The sequence below is a fragment of the Myripristis murdjan genome, chromosome 5 (assembly GCF_902150065.1).
Source record: "Myripristis murdjan chromosome 5, fMyrMur1.1, whole genome shotgun sequence".
Taxonomy (NCBI): Eukaryota; Metazoa; Chordata; class Actinopteri; order Holocentriformes; family Holocentridae; genus Myripristis; species Myripristis murdjan.
This window is the reverse complement of record NC_043984.1, coordinates 6,421,002-6,445,239: the sequence shown is the minus strand read 5'-3', so window position 1 is coordinate 6,445,239 and position 24,238 is coordinate 6,421,002. Positions and strand designations below refer to the sequence as shown.

The window sequence follows — 24,238 nt, the reverse complement described above, 5'->3', positions numbered from 1 at the left end:
CACAACGCTACATCACGACCTACTGTGCTACGCTGGACACCGGGACTAAGAAAAATAAATCACACTGTAAATAAAGTCTTGGGTACAAAGACCATGCTGTGTGTGAATGCGTGTGTGTGTGTGAGTGTGAAAGAGAGAGAGAAAAGAAGGCAGGAACAGAAATTACATGTGAATAAGTGAGCTAGAAACGTGTGTGTGTGTGTTTGTGTGTGTGTGTGTTATCTGTTTCAGCATGACTCCTCTTCTGCAGACTCTCAGCTCCCACTCTGACTAATGCTGCAGCCCCACCAGAATTACTCACTACTGTCAGTACGTGCACACATTCGTATACACAAACTCACCAAGTATCCTCACAAGGTAGAAATTTCTCAGTATATTTTTTTATTCTTGAGGGGAATTTATGTCTTTACTAGTGAACAGCATGTGCACACACACAAACACAATCCACATGCCCACACCTAGTCCTCCACAGTAATGGTATGCCCACACAAATACTTTTTTTTTTTAAAAACCTATGAATAGACTGGTGCAAATTTCTGCGCAAGGCATGTATTAAAAGAGGACAAACAAACGTGTTTGTTCTCTTCACACATCCCAGAATATCTCCTGTGTTCTGTCTTCCTGTCTGGAAGGGGCCAGGCAGCCCACTCTCGCTGGCAAACAGACAAGCTGAAATTCGCAGCAAACAAAAATAAGTGGTAGTTCTGGTTTGGTTGTGCTCGTTCTTGTGTTTATATCAGCTTTTTTTTTTTTTTTTTTTTCAAATTACCTACTTCCTAGCAAATCGCTCCTTGTTTTTGTACTGGAAGACAGCAGATCCTTGTCTTGTTTGTCTTGCTCTCTCTTTTACTCTTGCTCTTCTCTCTGTTTCATAGTACATACATGTCTAATTAAACTGTTCATCTAAACAAAAATATTCAAAGGGTTACTTAGTTACTGTTCATTTGAAAAAAGTGCTCACTTGCAGGCAACAATTTTATGCACAAGATTTGAGAGAAATCACCTTTTATGGAAAAACGATGAGGGATGTAATTTTAGCTCAGGATACATGGAACCAAAACTACATACTGACATTCAGTGTTGTATGGCTTTGTGTGTTGGAGCAGTGTAGTAGGGTTGCAGCTGTACAGGGAAGTGTTGTAAAAGGGGATGAGGGTGGAATAGGGAATTGGTCTAGTGTATAATAAAGAGGAACCTGAAGGCCAAACCAAACCACTGTGAATTGCTTTGTAAAGTAACAAAGCTGCAGTGGAGTCAATGGGAAAAAAGTGCAGCACACCAGATTCCTTCCAAAGTTAAATTCCACTGCTGTTTGAAAACGCAAGCTTTCTACTTGACTGTGACAAAATGAGGAAATAAAGATTTCAACTGCAACTCAATTTACTTGGCCTACAACGCGATGCCTGAACATACTCCCCCTTTTCCTCCAGTCGTCTCCGTCACTGCAACCTGACAGACTGAGCGCATCCTTGAACAATCATTTCTCCTCGGAGACGTCTGACGAACAACTTGGCCAAGCCCCCACTTGTCCCTAGGTCAGCAATTATCCCTTTTTCTTTGATGCCGTGTGAATAAAACATTAGCTATCTTTTTTTCCGGCTAACGAGCTATAGTGCCGACACAAATCATTAAATCTTAAACACATAGCTCAGGGATAATGAGGGACATGATATAGAGAGGTTTTTTTTTTTTTTTTTTTTTTTTTTTTTTTGAAGTGGTGGACACGCAGGCTGTTAGTGCCTGAAGAGCTGATAGAAGTTTGGTCACTCAAAATAAAATCAATGTAGTCAAACACATTGCGTTCGAGATGAGAGGAATAACATGGAGAGTTTGATTCCGACTGAGACATCAAACGTTGACGTCGACTCTTAGAAGAGGACTGATGCAAAACCAAAACAAATCAGGGTGCTTTTTAAAGGATAATAGGTAACTGAAGCCTCTGTATTTAACCGGTGATTTTTCTATGTTTAGTGTAACATCTACAAACGCTATACACTTCACGTTTCTGCAAATCTTTTCCCAAAGTAAACACCCTGATCTCACTCTATGATCACTCTTGTCATTTTAATTCATTCCACTGTTATGAAAATGAACTCTCAGAGACTTCAAACTTTCTTCACACCAGTATTTCATGACTGTGATAAAGTCGATTACATTAGTTTTCCTAAAAGCAGCAGCACTGTTGTGTTTTTTGATGATTTGAAATTTGGCGGGGTAAAACACTCCCTCCACTGGGAAACAGACTAAAACCTCTGCCTTACACAACCATTTATCAGTTCCATGGTTTAAAACTTTGGATGTACACCATCTTGGAGGATTCATTAGAACTCTTTACGGTAAATATTGAGTCGAGGGTAATATTTTAATGCTCATTTTGATGGTTATTTGCCACAGTTCTACATAACTGCTTGCAAATGTTCACATTTATATTGTTTGCATACATTTACCTTAAGGTTCATAATACACTGGACAGTGACACAATATGACACAAGGTAAAACAAACAAACAAACAAAAAAAATAATATATTTCAGTGTATCTGGGCAACAAGATTCTTCATTGTGATTTCAACAGCAGTTCTCAGAGAACTCTTTGGACACTGCTTCCCGTGCTCATAACATTGCTCTGTGTATAACTGCCTTAACAGGTCAATCTGTAATCACAGTGTCCGCCATCTAAATATAATCTGCTACTGTAACAGTCAGACACCAAATACGGCTTGGCTCCCTCAGCCTGGAAAACCAATGAAAGCAGCACCTCGTACTGCAACTCAGCTTCCCCCCTGGGCGACAACCAAGCTTGCTGAAGGATACCAGCGGTCGTTCGGTCCAAAAACTCGTGGTTGCTAGGCTACAGAGGGACACACCATAACAGCAGCTGGAGAAGGTCCATACAACGGCGGACAGGCTCAAAAATTATCCCCTTTTTCTCAGTATGGAAAGTTACAAACCATCACTTTTTTTTCTAAAAGTGCCCCATTTTCTTTCTTTTTCTTCTTTTGGAGGTTACGGAGTCAAACAGTGGTTGTTTGGCAGTAATTATGTGGGCTAAAGGTTAAATGGAAATTATTCCCTGAAATCCAACTCTCACATGAATGCATTAATATGACTAAAAGTGAAATAGGCCACTACTCTGCAGAGAAGGAGAATGTTATCCAGAAGACGAAGTGTGTCAAATACACAACCCTCAGCTGAAAGCGCAGACAAACTAAATTCTGAATGAATTTGTGGGAGTGTATAATTTGGAACATATGAACCCAAAGGCTGCCTACTGTATGTTAGCTACATAGCAACATGGCCACCACCGTACTGGTGCCAGTAAACCGTTCGCGGCGTACCGGCTAACAGCTCGGATGACTCATATGTTCTGGTGTGTGTGTATGTGTGTGTGTTTTTATCTTTGGGCTGCCTCCTCCCTCTCTCTAATACCAGTTTTCCACTGCCATCCTGCCAACCAGCAACTGTGGAACTACAGGAGCTTATAGGGTGAGTCTCTGTAAAAAGAAAAAAAAAATGGAGGAAGTGGAGAAAGCGAGCGAGGAGAAACAGACGGATGATAAAGACTGACAATATATTCACCGTAAGGGGACGGACATAAACGATAATTTAAGGAAGAAGAGAAAGGAAAGTGAGGTTTTGCTGGCTAAATTGCAGAGATCAGCAGAGAATAAAGGGACAGCGAGTGAGAACAGGTAGCCACGGTGCTGTTAATAAAAACTATGTTCATAAACAGAAAGAAAGTGAGACAAGGGTCTCGCAAAAGTCGAGAAATTCAGAGAAGGGATAGAGGGAAAAAAAACGACAGATAGCAGATAAGCTTGCTAGCTTGTCTGCAGCATCTGAGGAGAGGCGGAAAGCTTGTGGAGGAGAAAGAAAGACAGAGACAGCAAAAGAGAAAGCTCGCTACGGAAAAGACAGACAGATGAAGAGCATGACAGTGATAAAAAAAAAGACTATCGCAGAGGAGGGGAGGAAGAAGTGACGGTTAAAATTTAGCAAAAAGCCAGAGAGACGCAGAAAAGAGGGGAGAGCGACAGGAAAACTGGGGATGAAGTGAGAGAAAAGAAGTGAGGCAGTTGTTGGGAAGAGAGAAGAAAGCCAGTTTTCCCACCAAAATGCCCCCAGGGGGAATGGCCCTTTACAACAGCAAGCTACTGTCTCCATTCATCAAGAGGGGAACGATCCAAACAGCTAGTCAATGTGTTCTGACAACCACACAAACACACACGGACACTCTCTCACTCTCTCCCTCTCACACACATACACACACACACACACACACACACACACACACACACACTCACACAAAGCAGCTCTTTTTCACCCATATGCAAGTATTGTGGCCTGTGTGTGCATGTATACATTCATTCTCAAACACATGTATGCACACAATAATTGTCTTTGTCACAGACACAGTGAGTCTCTCTCTCTCTCTCGCTCTCTCTCTCTCTCACATACACATACACATACACACACACACACACAACCCCAAACGGACATACACATACACACTGCCTCCTCTCTGTGTGATCTCTGAATGTTAGAGCAGCGCAGAAGGAGACCAGTGTTTTACCAAATAAACTGTTTGTTATTCTGGGTTTTGCTTAGGGCTGATTTTTACTTGGGGAGAGTCTAACATGGTTTAGTGCCGCAATTTCAAATCAGCTGACTAATAGTATTTGTCTTCCTAATCTGCACGCGAGTGGTCCAAAAATATGCGCACAGGAATTCACAGCACAATTGAACACATTTGCAGGCATGAGTTCACACGCCCATACCTACACACACATGCAACACCCACACGGGCACGTAGCTGGGACTTGGACATCACTTTTTCCGAGAACCACAGCACAAAAGGATTGTCAGTAAGTGGTTCCTGGAACGAAAGAAATGCAGAAAAGAAAAGGGGGCAAGCCTGCCTGCCAGCCAGCGCGTCAGCCAATCAGCTAATTATGCTGGTAATTGTGGTAATGAGGCTATGGAGGGTACTCATCTGTTGGCCAGAAAGCCCGTTCTGGCAGTCATTTCCATTAATAACAGTAGACGATACACCCACCGGTGGGTATTTGAATCCCAGCAGCACCTGCATACAGATGCTGCAGTCACAGAGGTCCCACCTTTTAACTGCGGTCACTGCGGGCTACGGTGAATTATCGCTGCGCTGTTGTTGCTCTACCCCTCAGAGGACTTGTTTGGGAAAAAGTCTGAAATGGTTGCCTTCCCAGACATATGTTTGGACAGTGTGTATGTGGAGCGTATTGGTCCTTGTCCTTGCCATTTCAGCACTAAAACATAAAAAACTACACTTAGATGAGGTGACCGGAGCAAAAACATTCTAATGTCAAACTTTACCCTTTGTTTCTACTGGAGTTATTACAGAAATGAAGATATATATTAGTAGAGTGTGTACACACTATGCATTTTTCATCTATCCAGTGTAATTCATCTGTCCAGTGCCGTCTCTAGACATTTGGGGGGCGTAGGGATTTTTTTTTTTTTTTTTTTTTTTACCATGAATAGATCAATGTAGGTCCAAAAGTTGAACAATCTGAAAGGTTGTATTTCTTCATTCTTAGGGGACTTATATATATGCCATTTTTAAACATTTTTTGTCATAATTTTAGGATTTTTTTCCCCAATTTTGTATAACGATTTTAAATATATAATTATACTAATCATAAATATAGTTTTGAGCTAAATTTGTGGCTTTTTTTTCAAATTTTCTGATACATTTGTTGTCATTTGTTACAGATTTTTTCCTCCTAATTTTCAGGTCATTTTCTTGTGGCCTTTTACTAGTTTTGTTGCTAGTTCTTGGGTGATTTCTTGCTAAATTGCGCATCACTTTTTTCCCATCTTTTTGAAAGAAATCAAGCACATTTGCCTGGGTGTCAAAGGGTTAAACGCTTTAAAACACAAGAAATCTGACATCAATCCAGCATCACTGATCACTAATTACTAACTATAAATGTAGTCATGTGCATCTTTCTATTTAGTTTACCATTTATTAAATCATCCTGTAACCTCCTGTACATGGGGGCCCCGACCTCCTGGTCCAGAGCCCTCTGCCCTATGCACTGTGAATGGCAAAACAGTACTGCATTCAGACTGCTCAGCAAAAGGTGAATGGGCGGGCTGTCAAGAAGACAACTCTCAAACTCTGGCAGATTTTCATAAGAAAAGGCCATTAGTATGAGCGCAACGCCAAGCACAAAAATTGATTTGGCCTTTCACTCTGCAACCTTGAGTGCCGACCTTCGAAATACCTGAGGGGGGCTCAGAAAGAGAGCGGGAAAGAAGGCAGATGTGCGTGTGTGTGTGTGTGGGGTGGTGGCTGTGGTGGTGGTGGGGTGTTAAAATTTGTAATGGAGGTTAAAAGCATCTTTCTGGTGAGGGAGTGAAGGGGAGATGGAAGGTAAGACGATGCTGAGATTAGAAATGGAGGATAAAAAAAAAAAAAAAAAAAAACTCGCTTCAAGTTTTGAGCATTTGGCTGACATGCTTATCTGGAGTAAATTACAGTGAGCAGGTTCACCGACCGTTGATGGAATCAAACTAATGACCTTACGAGATAGGAACTCTACCCACAAGGTGACCCTGCTGCCTATCTGGTCATCATCTCTCACTCTGCATCTCCTTCTGTTTTCTCCTAACACATTTTCAACATCCCTCTCTATCATACCTGCTTCTCTTGCTCTTTCTCTTCTGTCTCTCCACCTCCTCTTCCTTCCCTCCCTCTCTCTCTCTCTATCTTTTTTGGTTTCCGTGCCCAGACTGTCAGCTCCTATTGGCTCTAATAGGAGCCTCCAGCTTACAGTGTGACAGATATAATCAGGTTTGGTGGAGGAGGTTGGGAAGAACAGCTTTGGCCTATGGCGGGGAAAAGGAGGAAGAGGTGGAGATGAAAAATGGGAACAGGAAGACGAGGGGAACAAACTGAAAGAGGGAGGGAGGAGGAACGGAGGGCAGAGAGCGAGGAGGAGGAGAGGGTGAAGTAAAGATCTCCATCTTGAGGACAGGAGCAAAAGGGGAGAGGAGGGGATGAAAACGGCTGTCTGAGAAAAGCAAACATGAGCAGGGAGGAAGAGCTGGAGAGCAAAGTTGTCATGTAGCACACTTAAAAAATGAGGAAAGGGAGAGGAGGAGGAGGAGGAGGAGGCGCGACTTTTCTTACTGGCGCAGCTGATTTTCCAAGTTTTCTGCGTGTTTGTGTGGATGTGAACACACTGCGATGTGTGTGTGTGTGTGTATGTGATCCCAGTGGTATGTAGGAGTCAGGAGGGGCGGTGGTCACTGACTGACAGGGCTGAGATGACACTGTGAATGTGGGATTACATGCTGCGTGTGTGGAGAAACTGCTGGGCTGAGTGCTGGGGTTGTGAATTTCAAACAGTTGGCATGTTTCACACATACCCGAGGAGAGGAGAAACAAGAGAAAATGGAAAAGAGGGGAACAGCAAAGAAGCAAAGAGAAGAGAGGAGAGCCAAAGAACAGGCTACAGTACACAACCTCACCTCACGACACTGCTCTATTTAAAGAGGAGATGAACCCAAAGACTCGCCCGACGCGTTCTGTGTCAGCCGTCACATGAAATGTACATCACATCACACCTTCAAATTCCCCGGCAGAACACATGCAGCGCCTACTGCATGCCAGCAAGGCGAATCAAGTCAGCTAAATATGGCTCTCTCTTGTCTGTGAAGTGAGCGAACATATCTAAATTGATGAAAAATTGAAGATCTTCCTACCAAACTGAGATACCCGCCATTTGGAACAACGTCAAATCATTTCTGCCACAAAGTAGATCTCGCTGTTGGATAATTTTGAAGTATTTAGGCGTCTTTAGACTGGAAACGAAGCAGCATTTGAACCATGCATCAGCAGATCACTCTGATTTTCTATGTCAGTGTAGGACCAAGACCAGCAATATTTGTTGGCGAGGAAAGTGACTGCAATTCTGATTTTAGAGGATTTGATCATTTTTCAGCTTTGGAGCCGTTATCATGATACATAAAATCTTTTATTTCTTTCTTCAAAAATGGATGCATCATATTTTTCAATGAAAGCCTTCAAATGTGGCAGAGCAGTCCGCCCTCCTGTGTAGAAATAAAGTCTTTTCTGTTTAGTTTGATCGTGCATGAATGAGCCAAGTCTTATTGCGACAGTTAAAGTATGAGCACATTTTCATGCTGCTCATTGCTGGGGGAACTTGATTGATATGATTTGATGCGATTTTAGAGGGGTGGGAGGAGGGAGGGGTAGATGAGGAGGGGTGGGATGAGACTTAAAAGGAATGGAGGGATGAAGGAGAAGAGGAGAGGGAATTGGGGGTAGTACATGACGAGCTGGATTGGAAGGGAAGGAGAAAGGAGTGGCGGAAAGAGAAGAACAGGAGGAGGGTTGGGGGGGAAAGAGAAAAGCAAAGACAGGGAAGGTGTCAAGAGAAGAGATGGAAGGAGAAAAGAAGTTAAGAAATAGAAGGGATGAAAGGCAGATGTTAGGATTTTTGGGCATTTAGAAAAAATTGGAAAATTAAAATTTGGGAGGTTTCCAACATGAGGAGGGACAGAGAAACGGAGACAAGAAGGAGTGAAAGGCATAAACACAGAAAGAGGGAGAGGACATGGACGAGAGGGGATGATGAATATGATGAAAGTCCAAACCATTAGGGAAAGATGGAGAGAGGGAGATGGAAGTCTCAGATAGGAGGAACGAGTGAAAATATATAGGAAGATTAGGCAGAGGAGAGCAGAGAATGGAGGGGAATAAATGATGGACGATGGAAGAAAAGGAGGATGGATGGATGGGAGAAGGGGAGAAGGGCCGGCTGGAAAGCGAAAAAAGAGGCAGGGAGAGGAGGAGGGAGAGAAAGAGATGGAGCGGACAACGACATTAAAGCTTCCAATTCAGATACGAGGATACATATATTATGGAAAATTGGCCATCGCTGAAAATGCAGCGCAATTAAAAAGGGCATATTGCTCTGAATCGCTTTAAGTATGTGTCGCCTCAGGACAGGTTATGAGCTATGGCGGACGCTTGCATAATTTCACCGACATATTTTTTAGGGAAATGGTTCATTTCTGATTGTTCTTTGGAGTTCCTTGGGAGTCAGCCCCCTCGTTTAGGCCTGAGCAGTTTTCCCCCCGACCCCTATGCCCCAAATATTCTTTAATCTCTTTTTAACTGCTTCTTTATTTGATGTTTGACTGTGTGCCGATGTTTTTAAGTTTGTCATAACCTTGCATGTGCCAGCACTAGGGTGTAGCCATTAGAGGCAGAGAAAAATGTGCAGTGTCAAGCTGCCCTTGGTAAATAAAGTGAAGGAGGAGAACCTACAAATGTAGAGTGAGAAAGCAAGCAAGCAAAAAACAGGAAAGACAGAAAAATAGTGGTTCTAAAATGGTTCTTGAAAAGAATGTGTGGTTCCATTTGAAAAGGGGTGTTAACTGAACCAATTGACTCCATCAAGAGTTTTAGTTTATTTAGTTACAGTTCTTTGAAGAACAGGTTCACACCCACCTCAAGGAACATTTTTGATGGGTCTTTGAAGCACCTTTAGGGATTCTTCATAGAACAATTTAAATAAATGGTTCTTAAAAAACTGTTGAAAGGTGGAACGGGAAATGTTTCTCTTAAAAGCCCCACTATGAAGAACAATTTTCAGTTCCAGCAGGCACTTTTATTTCTCCTTCAAGAAAATATTCACATCTAATTCCACATATCTTTTCTTGTCTCACTTCTTTGAGGAAGCATTGTTGCTTCCTTAAAGAACTGGTTTCTTAAACAACTGTGGTTTGAAAGTTTTTTTTTTGTGGAACAAGAAAAGGTATTTCTATGGCATTACTCTGAAAAACCATTCTTGGTTCCAGATTTATTTTGTGGTGTAATTAGCCTGTGACTCACCTTGACAATATCACCGAGGAAAACGTCCTCCATTTTGTTTGGCACCTTCATCTGGAAGACCCGGCCCACCACCGCAGAGGAGTCTGGGAAAGCAGAAGTTGCCGCCGTGTTCTGCTGAGTCGCCGTCGACGCTGCCGCCGCTGCCGCCGCTGCCCCTCCAGTCACTACGGCAACCGCCTCCTCCATCGCCCGGATCCCAGCCGTCACCTCCCGGAAGTCCTGTAGGAGAGAGGAGTGCATCGAGGCCTCCAGCTCTCCTCCTCCTACTCTCTGGCTTTCTGCACCTCCCTCCATGTCGACCAGCACCTCGATCTCCATCTCGGCGCGGGCCGGTGGAGGGAACCAGGCCGCCACGGCCAGAAGCAAGCCCAGAACCAAGGCTCTAGTCCTGGGTAGTCTCAAAAGGAGCCCCCAGCTCGCCCCGAGGCACCCGTAGCTCAGTTTACTACGCATTCTCTGCCTTTTTTGTCAGGCTGTCACTCAGAAATAAAAAGAGGATGTCCAAGTGGGGGGAGGGGGGGCTTGAGGGGGCAGCATGCACCCCCAGTGGATAGAGCAAATCCCTCCTTTCAAATCTCCCTCCCTCTCCTTCTCCGCCCCTCTCTTTTGCCTTTCGTTCCGTCAAAAAAAAAAAAAAAAAACTCTTCCCGCTCGCCCGGCACCCCGCAACAATCTTCCCTCCTCCTCCGCTTTCTTCTTCTCTGTCACCTCCTCCTCCTCCTCTTTTGTCCTCTTTTCTTCGCTTCTTTCCTTTCTCCCCCCCCCCTACTTTATTCTTCCCTCTTCCCTTGGTCTTTTGTGCTGGCTCTTCAGAGGTTTAGGAGTCCCATTGTGTGGAGTGCCTTTGAGATCTGCAAGGAAGCAGTAAGAGAGACAGACAGACAGACAAGAGAGAGAGACAGAAAGCATCGGTTAGGGAGGGGGAGAAACCCTACAGCTTCCAGCCACTCGATATCCTAAAAAAAACCTCAACACCTCAACTTAAGCCCCCTTCGCACTGAATCAAAAGTCAATCCCCTTGATAAGTTCAGCCCCTTAAACTGATTCGTGCCACACAAATCTCATCGTCAATAGAAATCCATGGTGGAGGGGGTCAGACCGGGGATAATATTATCAATACTGTGGCCTAATCTGATTAGTTGTCACACATTTTTGGACTGTTTCTCTCGCTCTCACTTTCTTTCTCATCACATAGTTTGCTCACAAGCTCACTCTTCTGTTGCACATACATTTTTTTTTTTTTATTTATTGCCCCCGGTGGGTTATTCATTTGACTTCAGACCAAAGAGAGAGAGATAGCCAGAGGGAAAGAGAGAGAGACAGATTGAAAGAGTCTTGAGAGTGAATGGATGGTGGGGAGAGAGTGAGAGAGAGGAGCGAGAGAGGAGAGAGAGAGACAGAGAGAGAGAGAAAGAGAGTGAAGGTGATATACGGTGGACCTTGGATTAGCCAACAATGCCGACCAGTCAAAGCTTTCTTAATGAATGCATGCCTTCTCTATTGTGAAATGGGGTCAAAATGAGTGTGTGTTGTGTAGGTGTATGTGGGGGTGGGAGGGAGAAGGGACAGAGAGAGAAACGGTGCATGTGTTTGTGTGTGAGCAAGTGTATGCGTGTGTTTTCATGTGTCCATTGTCAGGGTTAGGGGGGGGGGCGCTGAACTTAGGGGTTTGTTATTCATACAGCTCTTTCATGGAGGAGAGGATCCCCTCCTGAGAAGCTCTGCATGTGTGTGTGTGTGTGTGTGTGTGTGTGTGTGTGTGTGTGTGTGTGTGTGCGTGTCACAACACAAATGATTTCCCCCGAGGGCTGAGCTTTAGCAGAGAGGACAAGAGAGAGACAGAAAGCAAGGCAGACAGAAAGGAAAAGAGAGAGAGAGAGCTGAAGCCTTTCGCTCCCATTTTGCCCCACAGCCGATGTCCACTGGAGAAAGCGAGTGAAATCACTGCAGGGATTCCCTAGCAACAACACCGCAAGGCCTCCCAGATAGACTCTGAACAGCCAAAAAAACCTCTTTGTTGGTGCTACCTTGCAGTGGCAACGCTCACCTTTACATAAACCTTCAATCAGTTTCAGTCACCGCCACCAATATTTCATTTCCCTGCTGTCAAATAAAAAAAAAAAGTCAGCTTTAAGTAGAGAAAACTAGCTTATTTGAAGGTTGATTATTTGTTGTTGCTCATTCAACATTTTTTTTTTTTCGGCTTTGTATGTGCAAAGCCAAGGTTTTCCCCTCTAACTTTTATTTATTTATTTATTTTTTCTACACCACCTTGAAATTTGGCTGATTTTCTCACACCACGTGGAGTGGTAGACAAAGTTCTACCAAGCTGTCTTGAAACTAGTCCAAGATGGCTGCCAGGGATAAACTCCACTCCTTTCATGTAGGCTACGTTCAACTGCGGTTGCCGGGGGGGCGACATTCCTCCCATTTCCCCCTTTCCCCTATTGCTTTTTCACTGTTCTGTCCGTCAGCTTCGCTTTCTTCCTTTCCCTCTTCTCTCTTCCATCCCTCTTGGTCTTGACATGTTTCTGACTGTCTCTTCCTTCCCCTCTCACTCTTCCGTCTTACCTCGCAGAGCCGTCTTTTCTCAAAACATTCAAGCCCACCCCCCCCACGACCCACTCCCGCCGCCCCATCCTTAAGGTGTGCCGCACATTTCCCTCAAATCTTCCAAAACCTTCAAGGCCATTTTTTTTTCTCTTCCCAGCGTTCACTCGCCTATCAAAAACACAGCCGGTCTATTCAGCGTGTGACAATAGCCTGGCGATAGCGGGGGAGTGTCGCTATGAAAGGGCCTGCTGAGCTGTCTATGGCGCTAGATAAAGAAACGCTGTCAACGCAGAGGAGCGGAGACACACACACACACACACACAGACAGAAGAGGAGAACACGATACAGAGGAGGAATCTTCTTCTCAGAGCAGGACGGAGAGTTGTCATTACCTCGGCACCGACAACAACACACTCCACCCACCTCCACTGCCTCGACCACGCTGACACGCAAGGAGCCACTACAGAGAACGAGGAGGCGGATGATGTTTGGAACAGGTAGAGGAGGAAGAGAGAGGGAGAGGAAAGCATGTAGAGAGAGAGAGAGAGAGAGAGAGCGAGAGAAAGAAAGAGAGAGAGACAATCCCGGCACTCGCATGCACTTCACTAATCGGGTTATTCGCAAAGTGATCTGATTTATCAAATGATATGTTCACAAAAAAGCCAGTTTCCATAATTGGAATCAAAGATCAAGAGAAACACAGGCAGATTTCCTCCTGGTGAAATCTGATTATTGTGCCACGCAAACTCTCACTTGGATTTCTGAATGGCCTCTTATGAGTGCACGTGCACAGGAGGGGAGAGTGGATAAGGAAACTGATTATTACAAACCAATTACTGGGAATAATCCCAGTACGGTAACACCTGTTAGTGTGTTAGGAGGGAGGGAGGGAAAGAGAGAGAGAGAGAGAATGTATGACTGCGTTTTCCGTTACTTTAAATCAGACTAAAATATTTGAGATGAAAGGTAGAAACAGAGACAGAGAGAGGGAGAGAGGAAAGAAAAGAGACCTCTGCCTTCCAGTCAGACACCCTGAGGCTTCCACTTGCCCCACACCTTGCCTCCTAGTAGGTTAAAAACATCAGAGAGCTACCAATCAGAGGTGGCCGTACAGATGTTTGACATAGCTAAGTTACCTCTAAAGAGGCAGAGGCTTTGTGTTTGATGGTGTGTGTGTGTGTGTGTGTGTGTGTGTGTGTGTGTGTGTTGTGTGTGTGTGTGTGTGTGTGTGAGGGGCCAACTCTGAGGCAGTCCACCACATTGCCCACGGCTAAGAGATTACCATTTAGCCCGAGGAAGCTGGGGCCAATTGGGGGGGCCTGGTTTGTATGTGTGTGTGTGTGTGTGTGTGTGTGTGTGTGTGGGCTGAAGCCAGTTCTCTGGCACCATGGCGACACCTTTGTTCCAGGCAGACACTATAGATAGTTGTCTGAATCTCTCACTATTGGTCAGACTCTAGCACGGTGAGCGAGTGTTGAAAATTTTAGTCTCCAAGAAAAGGTGTGTCCATGAGGGCTTCCAAAATGTTGATCATATTTAGAAGGGGAAGAATTCAAAGATGCTTAATACAACTTTTTTTTTTTTTAATTTCTTTGATGATGTGATGCACTAAACTGGCACAGGAAAGCCGGCGTTTCTGTCTTGTTGAAGTTTCTTGGCAGTGGCAGTTCAAAGCGTGTGAACTTGCAGCGAACACAATCCTGGGAGCCAGTCTGTGCCAGGACCAATTGAATAGACCTTTTTCACAGCAGAGACCTTATGACATGAATAGCAGGTAAAACACAGGTGTTTAGTGGGTGATTAAAATTAAATTTAATTAAAAAATTAAATAATGAAGCTTTCTGTTTCCATTAAGGTCTAACAGAGTCAGGGTCCTACGGTTGTTCATGCAGATTCGCTGCAAGGACTCTGCCACATTTACATGGAACAGAACCTTCATTAATATCATTAATGCTATTCATGTTCAAATGGCTGCTGTGAAAAAAGGTCTATTGAGAAATTAGAAACATAGTGTACATGTCATGTCGATGCTTAATAACTAAGACTTTGATTCCTGAACAAATGTAAACTTATCAGAGAGCGTGTACCTAGCTGAATACAAAACACAGTTACCTCTTACAGCATGGTTTTCTAAATTCCACACTTTAATGCTCTTATGCCAAAACCTTGTTTTTGCCTGTGTTTTCATAAAAGGTGATTTTTCTGAAAAAAATAAATAAATAAACAAATAAACCCCCCCCCCCCCCCCCCCCCCCCCCCCCCGAGGTTTAATTTATTTTTCCAAACCAGGCGCAGTGCCGCACAGAGGGATGAGGCAACGTCGTGAAAAACAAGTCAAAAGTCGCAGAGGTGTGATGACAGCAGGCTGGTAAGGAACACGGGATATTAGAAGCGGGGATTTCTGAGTGAGATGTCACATTGAATCCACTTCAAAACGGGAAAACACAAGACTGCAACCCAAATTGTTTACAGCTTGCTTTCTCAGACTATTTGGGACCCAGCACGGGTTGATGCTTTGCTCCATGTAGGCTTCAATATGTTTTTCCTAAACTTAGGTTCCAGGACAAATAAAGAAGAAGTTCACCCTTCATTTTCCTTGAAAACAGAGACTGTAACTACCTGCTGCCTTTTTTTTTTTAAAAAAAAAAGCTATAATGTGTTTTACTCTTGCACTATCACGTTGTAAGAGTGACATGTTGTTGAAAGGTAACACAAAAGAGCACTATCCAAACCTGAACACACGGATGTCTTATAAATGCCACCTTCTTTTTAAAACTGTGCTCTAGGTGCTTCCCGGTGATAGAAATAAATATCCAGACATGACTCCACCACCTCTCCATCCCAACTTCACGATCAGGTTGCAAGGACATCTTTAAAAATAAACAGCTAACTGGACTCTTCCTCTGCGGGGTTACTGAGTGAGTGGGTGAGCTTGGGAGTCGGGTGGGGGGGGCGGTGAAGGATTTGGCATGGAGGACGAGGAAACTGGGAAGTGACACAGGGCTAAAAAGAGAGGAGGAATCAGAGGCATGAGATATAAAACCAGTTTGTTGTCCGTCACAGAACATGATGTGAAAATTGTTCTCTGAAATCTATAGTTAGCAAAGGGCAGTTGCACCTCATATTTTGTGTTAATAGCAGGGTGGAAGCCTTGCCCCTTTCAACCTCTCCCAAACTGCCTCATGTCCAGCCCTGGCCACACTCTATTGCCTCGTCTTGTTGTCCTCTAACAGTTAGTTGAGGAAACAGATATGTCTTGATTATCTTTACTCGTAAACGCACCGTCACACCTTTTATATCTTGAAATGGTAGTCTAATCATGCAAATAAATCTCCGTTTTGCTATTCGCTATTGGCTTGACAGAACAGTTGTAATTCAACCTAAACGCAGTTTATCAAAGACAGCTGCTGTTCTAAACAGCCGGCCTAAAGTAGCTCTTGCCTTGGAAAAATCATCTGGACCACAGGAGGTGATTCATGTAATGTGTCAACAGTGTTTTGTTTGGAATAAACAGAAGACGAAGTGGGTGGTTAGCATGATCAGTGACAGGCACGGAGAAAGAAACTCAAAACTCCATCAATAGAACCTGTGACCTTCCCTCCTCTCTACTTTCAGTGAAAAATATTGGGGGAAAAACAGGGATTTGCTTAATCATTTGAATACTCCGCGTGCTCCCCCGCCCGCTGCATGTGAAGCCACAAAGAGCAAAGCAGAAAAATCCAGCAGGTACCCAGGGTGGCATCATGAGACTTGAGAGGCACTTTAATGCTGTCACTGGGGTACAAGGAAAAGGAGGTGAAGGGAAAAAGAGGAGGAAGGGGTTGGAAGTAGGTAGGTAAAATTTCTAGAAAGACTTTGATTCATTCCCATGGGAGAGAGGAGAAAAAAAAACCTCTAGCCAAGGTGCAGGGAATTCAATTATCAAAGTATTTTTTGAAGAACGAACTATCTCTTAGAATCCAGAAACTGGGTCTCGTATATCATGCAATATACAGCTTTTTTTTTTAAGCAGGGCATTTTTAAAATAGCCTATGTGGGGGAAAATGTCGCAGCAGCAAATTATGTTTACTTTCGGCAGGCATGTTCCATTTATTAAATAAGTAATGGACTCGCATTAAAAATCTTTCAGCAGTGAAAGATTGAAAGAACTGATAAATGATGCCCATTGTCTCTCTTCCAAAGCAATCTTGCATAGAGTACCCTTTGACAAAAACACATACACACACACACACACACACACACACATACATACACACACACTTTCACTTAATAAGTGTTAGGATTTTGCATTTATTGAACAGAGTGCAGACATAGCAAGACACCCTAGCTGGCCACTAAAATCCTAACATAGTACAGAGATGAGAGCATAGCCCAGTACCACGAGCAGCTAGTGAAGGCCTAAAATAGCACAGGGAGGGAGAGGAGGCTGGAGACTAACACCTTGAGCAACCACTAAAAGGGCAAAGCCGGCCTAAAACAGAATTAAAACAAGAGTTTACGAGAGTACGCCTGTATTAGCCTGTGGAAAAACATGGTCAGTTCAAAATAAAAATGTGACAGTGATGTGTTCAGAAAGCCAGTTGGCTGTCCTACAATCTATGACAATTTTGGGTTCTGCTACAGTATTACTGTATTATTGTAGTAAGCATTGATTTCTCAAAGTAAAAAGCAAACTGGAATGTGCCCATTGAAAAGCCTTAAGGAAATAAAACTTGAATTGTGGTTTAGGGTGAATGTTTGCAAAAAGAAAAATCCCAAGTCAATATTAAAAGAGACTGTAGAATACCACTTTTCTACCGACTGACCCGAAACACCAAGGGCAGGGTTTGTACATGTGACCACAGCATGATTAACAACCTGGTGGCATCAAGGGGTCAAGTATTAGCCTTCAGTGGATCCAAAATGGGATGCAGGAGACACATTTGATTTATCAGAATAGACTTTTTTTCCACAGCATTTTGACATGAACTAGCAGGGTAAACACATGTGTTTATAATGACATTAATTACTGCTCTGTTCCATTCAGGTCTGTGTAAAAAAGAACATAAGTTGCTGTGTAAAAGGTCTATTGGGTTTTCATTTCATTGTAATGAAAAATATCTGCCTTGTCTAATTTTAGCTTGTGGTTCAACTCTCCCCACTCTTCACTCTTGCCTTGTTTACATTTAATTAATTTACTTGAGCAAACGTTCATTGCTTAGCAACGAGGAGCTCTTTTTTTTTTTTTTTTCTTGCTAAAAAACGCTACATCCCAAAACTTGTGGCATTGCTCAATCTTTGATTCTATTATAACATTTTGTAAATGACATGTAAACCACTACCATTAAAAGCATATCACATCCTTACAACCGTATTAAATGCTAAGCAAAGATAAAAGCTCTGGTCTTTAGTTAAATAGTGTTATCACATGCTTAAAGAGCATATTCACACATTGTTGTGTGTTGTCTGTTGTTGCTACCCACAACCAGAAAACAGACTCTGACATTTGCCGTTACTCCTACCCTGGAATTCCGCTCAGTAGCCAATAAAGGCAAAGGAATTCCACTCAGTGGCCAATTAGAGCCAAGGAATTACCCTTTCGTAGCCAATCAGAGAGAAATATGTCTTATGAGGGGGCGAGCCATTGGCAAATAGCCGCATTTGTAAGTGCGCTGTTCTTACTTTACTCCCTTTTCTCTTTCTGCCTTCTTATTCTTTATTCCTCCCTCTCTCCTTCTGTCACCTCCCAGACTCCCAAACTCACAGCTGATGACTCTATTATTGGCACCAACAGGACAAGAGTGGCCTGAGAGGGGTGGAGTGTAATGACAGACAGAGAGGGAAAGAGAGGGGGAGAGAGAGAGAGAAATAGGAAGGAGAGAAAGTTTCTAAAGGCTGACATTCCCAGCTGAGGAAGCCCCCTGACTGACAGGCAGCACCGACGCCATGCAGGTGTCTGTTGCACACGGCGATTTCTCCTGTTTCTCGCCAGCTACTGGCCCAAGCCAGCTGCACCTTCACTACACGACACCGTCCCGCGATCACAGGAAAAACTCACTGCGTTCTTGTCAAACTCAAAATACTATTTTTACATTGTCAGAGAGGGAGTGGTGCCTCTGGATTATGAACCGTAGACTTCCCTCATGAGGAGATTCCAGGTTCTATTTACACTGCAGCTGTTGAGCAAGATTCAGCATTACAATAACATTTATGTACAAAAAGATTTAGATATTTAGGAGGGAGATTAGGCACATTTTGGGTATTTGGCTGACTATGTTTTCCAGAGTAGCATGCAATGTGTTTATGCAGAGATTATCATTCTCTTTTCAGGGTATAAGAAGTCAGCATAGTTCTCTCATGGTACAGTATGTGTGTGTGTGTGTGTGTGTGTGTTTCTGATAACATTTTTTCCTTTTCTGTGCCTGTATGAAACATTTTGACACTTCTGCCTACATTTTAAAATCAGGATATGGTCAAATATGTAATATTAATTTAGAAACCAAAACCCTCAAAGCATTGCCTCGGTGACGAAACAATTTATGCAAACTCAAACAGCCACTCAGTTATCCTGAGAAATCTACAAAGCATTCCATTTCTTCTTGATTCCCATTTACATTTACACTCATAATCAGTTTGGCTACGGTTGGACTGAAACAGCTACAATGCAACGCAGCCAGGCAAATGCAATCAATCACAAAGTAAATCCACCATCCCGTCTGCGGCTCATGCACTCTTAGTTGTTGCTAAGGCAAACGGATGGGCCATATGTGTGACCATAAGGCGGAGAGGAGAGGGTCTGTGTGTCATGCCAATACTCAACCAGCTAGGCCTGAAACACTCCCAACGATCCGGTGAATTATGAACCATGTTCAGAGAGGAGAGGAGAGGAGAGGAGCAGAACAAAAAGAGCAGATCAGTGGGAGTCGGAACTCCATTAGGGGAGCAACAAACATGCACCCTAACCAAGGAAAAAACCCAGGAAAATCCTGCAATAAAAACAGGGAATTCTGAGAAAAACACGAGACAAACAACTCCAACCCCAGCTGACAGGAATAACAACTCCGGGTGGAAAGTTCCGGCCACTCCTCAACCGTGGCGGCTTTGATATGGAGTTCCTAAACCTGTGCGTGTGGCAGACAGTTGGAAGCAGATGTGAACCTGCCCCATAAAGCACAGAGAGGTCCGGGAACCCCACTGGAGCGGAAAAACATGACAGAAGGACAAGAAAAACACCCCAAACATCACCTCACACCAGACTCCTGGGTGAGGCTGTGGCCATTTGTGGCTCAAACATAAATAAGATCTATCGAGGAAACTAATACTGCACATCGGGGTGTAAGAGCCATTTTGAGGCCCAGATGTCCGCTCATGGTGGCCATTTTGGGGACCAGATGTATATGCATATGTATAAGGAATCTGACACTGCAAATCCTATAATTGAGATGATGCAACCATTTAGGGGCTGAGATTGAGAGAATATGGCACTCATGAGCTTTAGGGGACTTTTCAAGCTGGGGACTGGATGTGAATGAATTTGGAAGATTTGCGGTGAGAAAAAAAAAAAAAAAAAAAGGGAATTCTGATGCCTAGGATATCTATTTCAAATGTTGTAAAGTGTCTTCTATTTTTGCTACATTGATACTAGCTGTTAAGTTCAAAAGAATGCAGAGGCTCTTCCAAGTTCTGGAGAGCTGAAGTCCAACTGGGAAAGTGACACCAACACAGAGGTGTGGCAGCCATTTCGGATCCCAGATGTACAAAGACACAACAGGGAAACTATGACCTGACATCTGGGTGTGGTGGCTCTGAGAGACACCGACTCTCACGCCTGTGTTCCAAAAACACAATGGGACCGCTTCTATTCCGGAGGGCTAAGCCTAACATCAACCCAGATAGAGTTACACAGGCAACCTGCGGTGACTGGTCCGCCATTTATTATCTCCACAAACAAGATCCCTATCTAATAAACAGCCCCTTCTTCAAAAACAAGGTTGTATAACCACTGAGGATAATCTGCCACCTACTCAGAGCAACACCCAAAAAAGTAAGAAACACTTTGTTGTGTGAATTGTTCTACTAAAAAGGGAACCAGATCAAAATATGAACTCCGCTGAGATGAAAGAAAAAGTTTAAAATCCAGGCCGTCAGAAAATACTGTTCAAATTGACGTGTATGTTTTCCTTCCCTATATTGTTGTGTTCTTCCTATAATACGTTCACAAAGCCTCATTGGGCCCCACAGGGCTCGGTGTGCTTTAAGTTCCTCGAAATGAGGATTTAATTTGAGGCGAGGCAAAAATAAAAATGAAACCAGTGGGGCAGAATCATGGGAATTGCGGTTCTTTTGCGAACGCAGCCAACACACAGTCCACTTTGATTAGAGTCGTGTTTTGGAACGCTGAGGCATCAGCGCTTTCGCTCGCGCACTCATAAGGCTCATAGGCTTTGCGAGGATATGTGTGTGTTTGTGTACGTATGTGTGTGCAGGCTAACAGCTCATGAGGGGAAGTGCCGCGATGCTTTTGCAACATTCAGTAGGCTAATTATAACACTGCTACCGATGCAGAACGAAAACATGAAAGAATTAACAATCACCGAGAGAGAGAGAGAGAGAGAGACGGAAAGAGAGAGAGAAAGAAGTGGGGGGACACACACACAATTATTGTTAAAGAATGTGTAGGTAGCAGGGGTAATTACATTTCACTCCAATTAGACTGCTGAAGTTGTGTTTTTCCCTCTCTTGCTATCTTGTTAACTCCACAATCTGTCTCTTATGTGGCTTTGGAAGATAGTTTGAGACACAGAGACACAAGGACGTGTCATTCACACACCCAAGTTCCATATTGCTGGTGTGTGTGTGTGTGTGTGTGTGAGTCTGACCTTAGTCCTACTGGGACCACCAGCTAACACTTGAGACACACTGACAGCTGGGGGCAGTTGGTTAAGGCTGTGTATGTGTGTGTGTACGTGTGTGTGTGACAGACAGCTGGGGACAGTTGCTAGCGTGACAGAAATGACAGCTGGGCAACCCAAGACCCCTCTGTAGGCTCCAACAGACTACACACACACACACACACACACACACACACACACACACACACACACACAAAGTAACCCTTACCCCTCTTAAACTTCTAACCCCCTCAGACAGCATTGCAAACTTGCTAATCTGTGCCCTTTAATCCGAGGGCGCACCTTCAATCCGAGCACATCCCCTCCCAGGCGCCATCCAATTCCCTCCAAATGTGTCGGCTTCCCTCCCCTTTGGACAGTTGTGATAGGGGTGATAACTTAATAGCAACTATTTTTAGAGCCTGACTTAAATACATGGCGGTGGGAGTAAGGAAGAGTGGAGTCAAACACATTTTCGTTATGTATTTAACACAAGAATTCTCAGGGGCTTTCATTTCAAAGGCCATATTCTGTTATTCTCTCCATTCTGGACTAATTTCCCCCAGATGAGGTGCAAGCAGCCATTATTTCAGAAACACAATAGACTCGATCCTCAAAGACACCGCTATTTTTACAAGCAAAGGTCTTCAGATGACTCATATAATTAATAGTAACCCATCATGTTGTGAATCATTTCACAGGAGTAGGTGTCTGAGTAGGCGTTCTCCAAATAGTGGTAGATATTACATTTTAGAATTAAGCGCTTATTGAGAATCACTCGGCAGCACATGTTCATCTTCTGTTACTGTTTTGGTCCAAAACACGGAGCTTTCCTTCCAAAATGCCATATATCTATTTACTGTATATTTGACTAACACAGTTCATTACACTCAGTGTTTCTGTTCTCTAAGCTAAGAGTTTTTTTTTTTTTTTTTTTTTTTAAATGTACCATTTTAGAATGCAACTGTGGCTGCATGAAACACAATTCAGCGTTTCCAATGCTTGCTTTAACTGCTCGGTTGGCTGAATTAAAACATGAAACACACGACATGTTTACCGGTTTCCTCCAGCAGCCTGGCAGCCTTCATTAAAAACTTAACTGCGGTGCAGTGCTGATGAAGCTCCCCGTGCTTTCATCTGTATGCTAAGAGCAGCTGCTGAGATTGTTTCAGATGAACCATGTATTCCCTCACTCGCTCCACGCTCGCGCTCTTACAAGTTTGGGAAGTTGTTTTGACACAGGCGGCTTGCAGGAACAGAGTCAAAAAAAAAAAAAAAAGTCAGAGAGCGCTGATTTGACATGTTGGCTTGTAATCACAGATTTGTGAAATTGTAAAAAAAAAAAAATAAAAAAACAAAAATGCTAAAAGAAAATGGTGCACATTTGAGAATCTATTTTTTGGAAGGCAAGCAACACAGGAATGCAAATATTTTCTGTGGCTACAAACCCCACATCACAAATTGAAAAATCTATTCGGTGTGCTCTCAGGTGTTTTGAGTCAAATTCACCTCCATGCCGGCCTTGGCAAGCTCCATTTAGCCCTGTAATGCAAACACATCTCTCGTGTCCTCCTCCAAGATAAACAGGACTAATCTGGGTCAGCCATGTGCAGGTACAGTTCTGATAACATACTTCATGTCTGCACATACTGCAGTGACCTGGATACTGCGCTGACCTGCAACGCCGTGGTGTGCCTGTGTGTGCATGATGCCTTATTCCCTGGCTGTAAATGCTGTGTGTGTCTGAAATGTGACTGTATGTGTGTCTGTGTGGCTATTTGTGCCGGTGTGTGAGCATGTGTGTGTGTGTGTGTGTGTGTGTGTGTGTGTGGGGTGATGAGCATGCAGTGATAGTCATCTCCTCCCGTCCCCTGGCGATGCAGGTCATCAATTCTCATCTCTCCGTCTGTCCTATCTGGCCTACACCGCCAAGATATAAATACACAACCAGACAGCAAACCAACCAGTCGGCAAGCCGCGCTAATAAGCCGGTCGGAAAGACGGGGGCAGAAGCAGGCTGTCAGTGGACCAGTCGGCCAGTTGATGTGTCTGTTCCTACCTGCTAGAAAACCAGACAGAGAGTCAGCCGGACACAGAGAAGCAGGCGGTAAAGCAGCAAGTCATTCAGTCAGTCGCTTTACAGAAATGATCGAGGCTTTAAATGTATAACCAGTCAGCAAGCCAGGCGGTTTTCTTGCCCAGGGGTTTTCAAACTTTTTTATGATCTGGACCCCCAAGTTGACTGTCGTTAAGCCCCGGAGGCCCAGTTGAAGTGATTTAGCCCTCAGGACTCCGATATGAAAGATTGTTTGGTCTGTGTTAACTAGGGAATGATCTAGCTGTTGTACTTGTCAAATAAACAAATGATATGAGAACTTAAAGTTAAAATAATCACTCGTTCATATTTTTGTCTTGTGGCACTCACTGTTTTTTTTAAATTATCTAACTATTTCTTTATTTAACTAATGTTCTGGTAACTTTCCTGGAATTTCTTTTAATTTTGTCATTTCTGGTTACTAATTATATTTATTTATTTATTTATTTAAGTAATCTTTAAAAGTTTTGTTAATTTGTTAATTGCATTTTTGGAAAGAAATCAAGTGAATTTGCTTAGGTTTCAAGGGGCTAAATATTTATGTGTTCAGAAGTCTTTCGTAAGCATTAAAATTATAGTGAAATTAAACTACTCCTCATTTTACTGAGGACCCCCTTGAAGCCCCAGATGGACTCCTGAGGGTCCACAGACTCCACTTTGAAAACCACTTCCCTGGTCAGTCTATTTTTTAGTCACTCCCTCAGCCAGACAAGCAGGCGTTCAGTCAGTCAGTCCAAGTCATTCAATCAGCCAGTAAATGTCATTCAGTCAGCTAGGCGGTCATTCATTCAGTCAGACAGCCCCCCTCCATACACA

At 43.5% G+C, this 24,238-nt stretch overlaps 1 protein-coding gene across 3 annotated transcripts in view; it reads right to left on the bottom strand.

The window, feature by feature from the left end:
* The window catches only part of dag1 (dystroglycan 1), a 53,036-nt gene that overhangs the window by 12,395 nt on the left and 16,403 nt on the right, over window positions 1-24,238 (bottom strand). For all 3 annotated transcript variants that reach the window (XM_030050954.1, XM_030050955.1, XM_030050956.1), the window contains one exon: window positions 9,905-10,755. In XM_030050954.1, coding sequence (XP_029906814.1) covers window positions 9,905-10,357 — 453 coding nt within the window. In that variant the 5' untranslated portion in view covers window positions 10,358-10,755. The remainder of the gene's footprint in view (window positions 1-9,904; window positions 10,756-24,238) is intronic.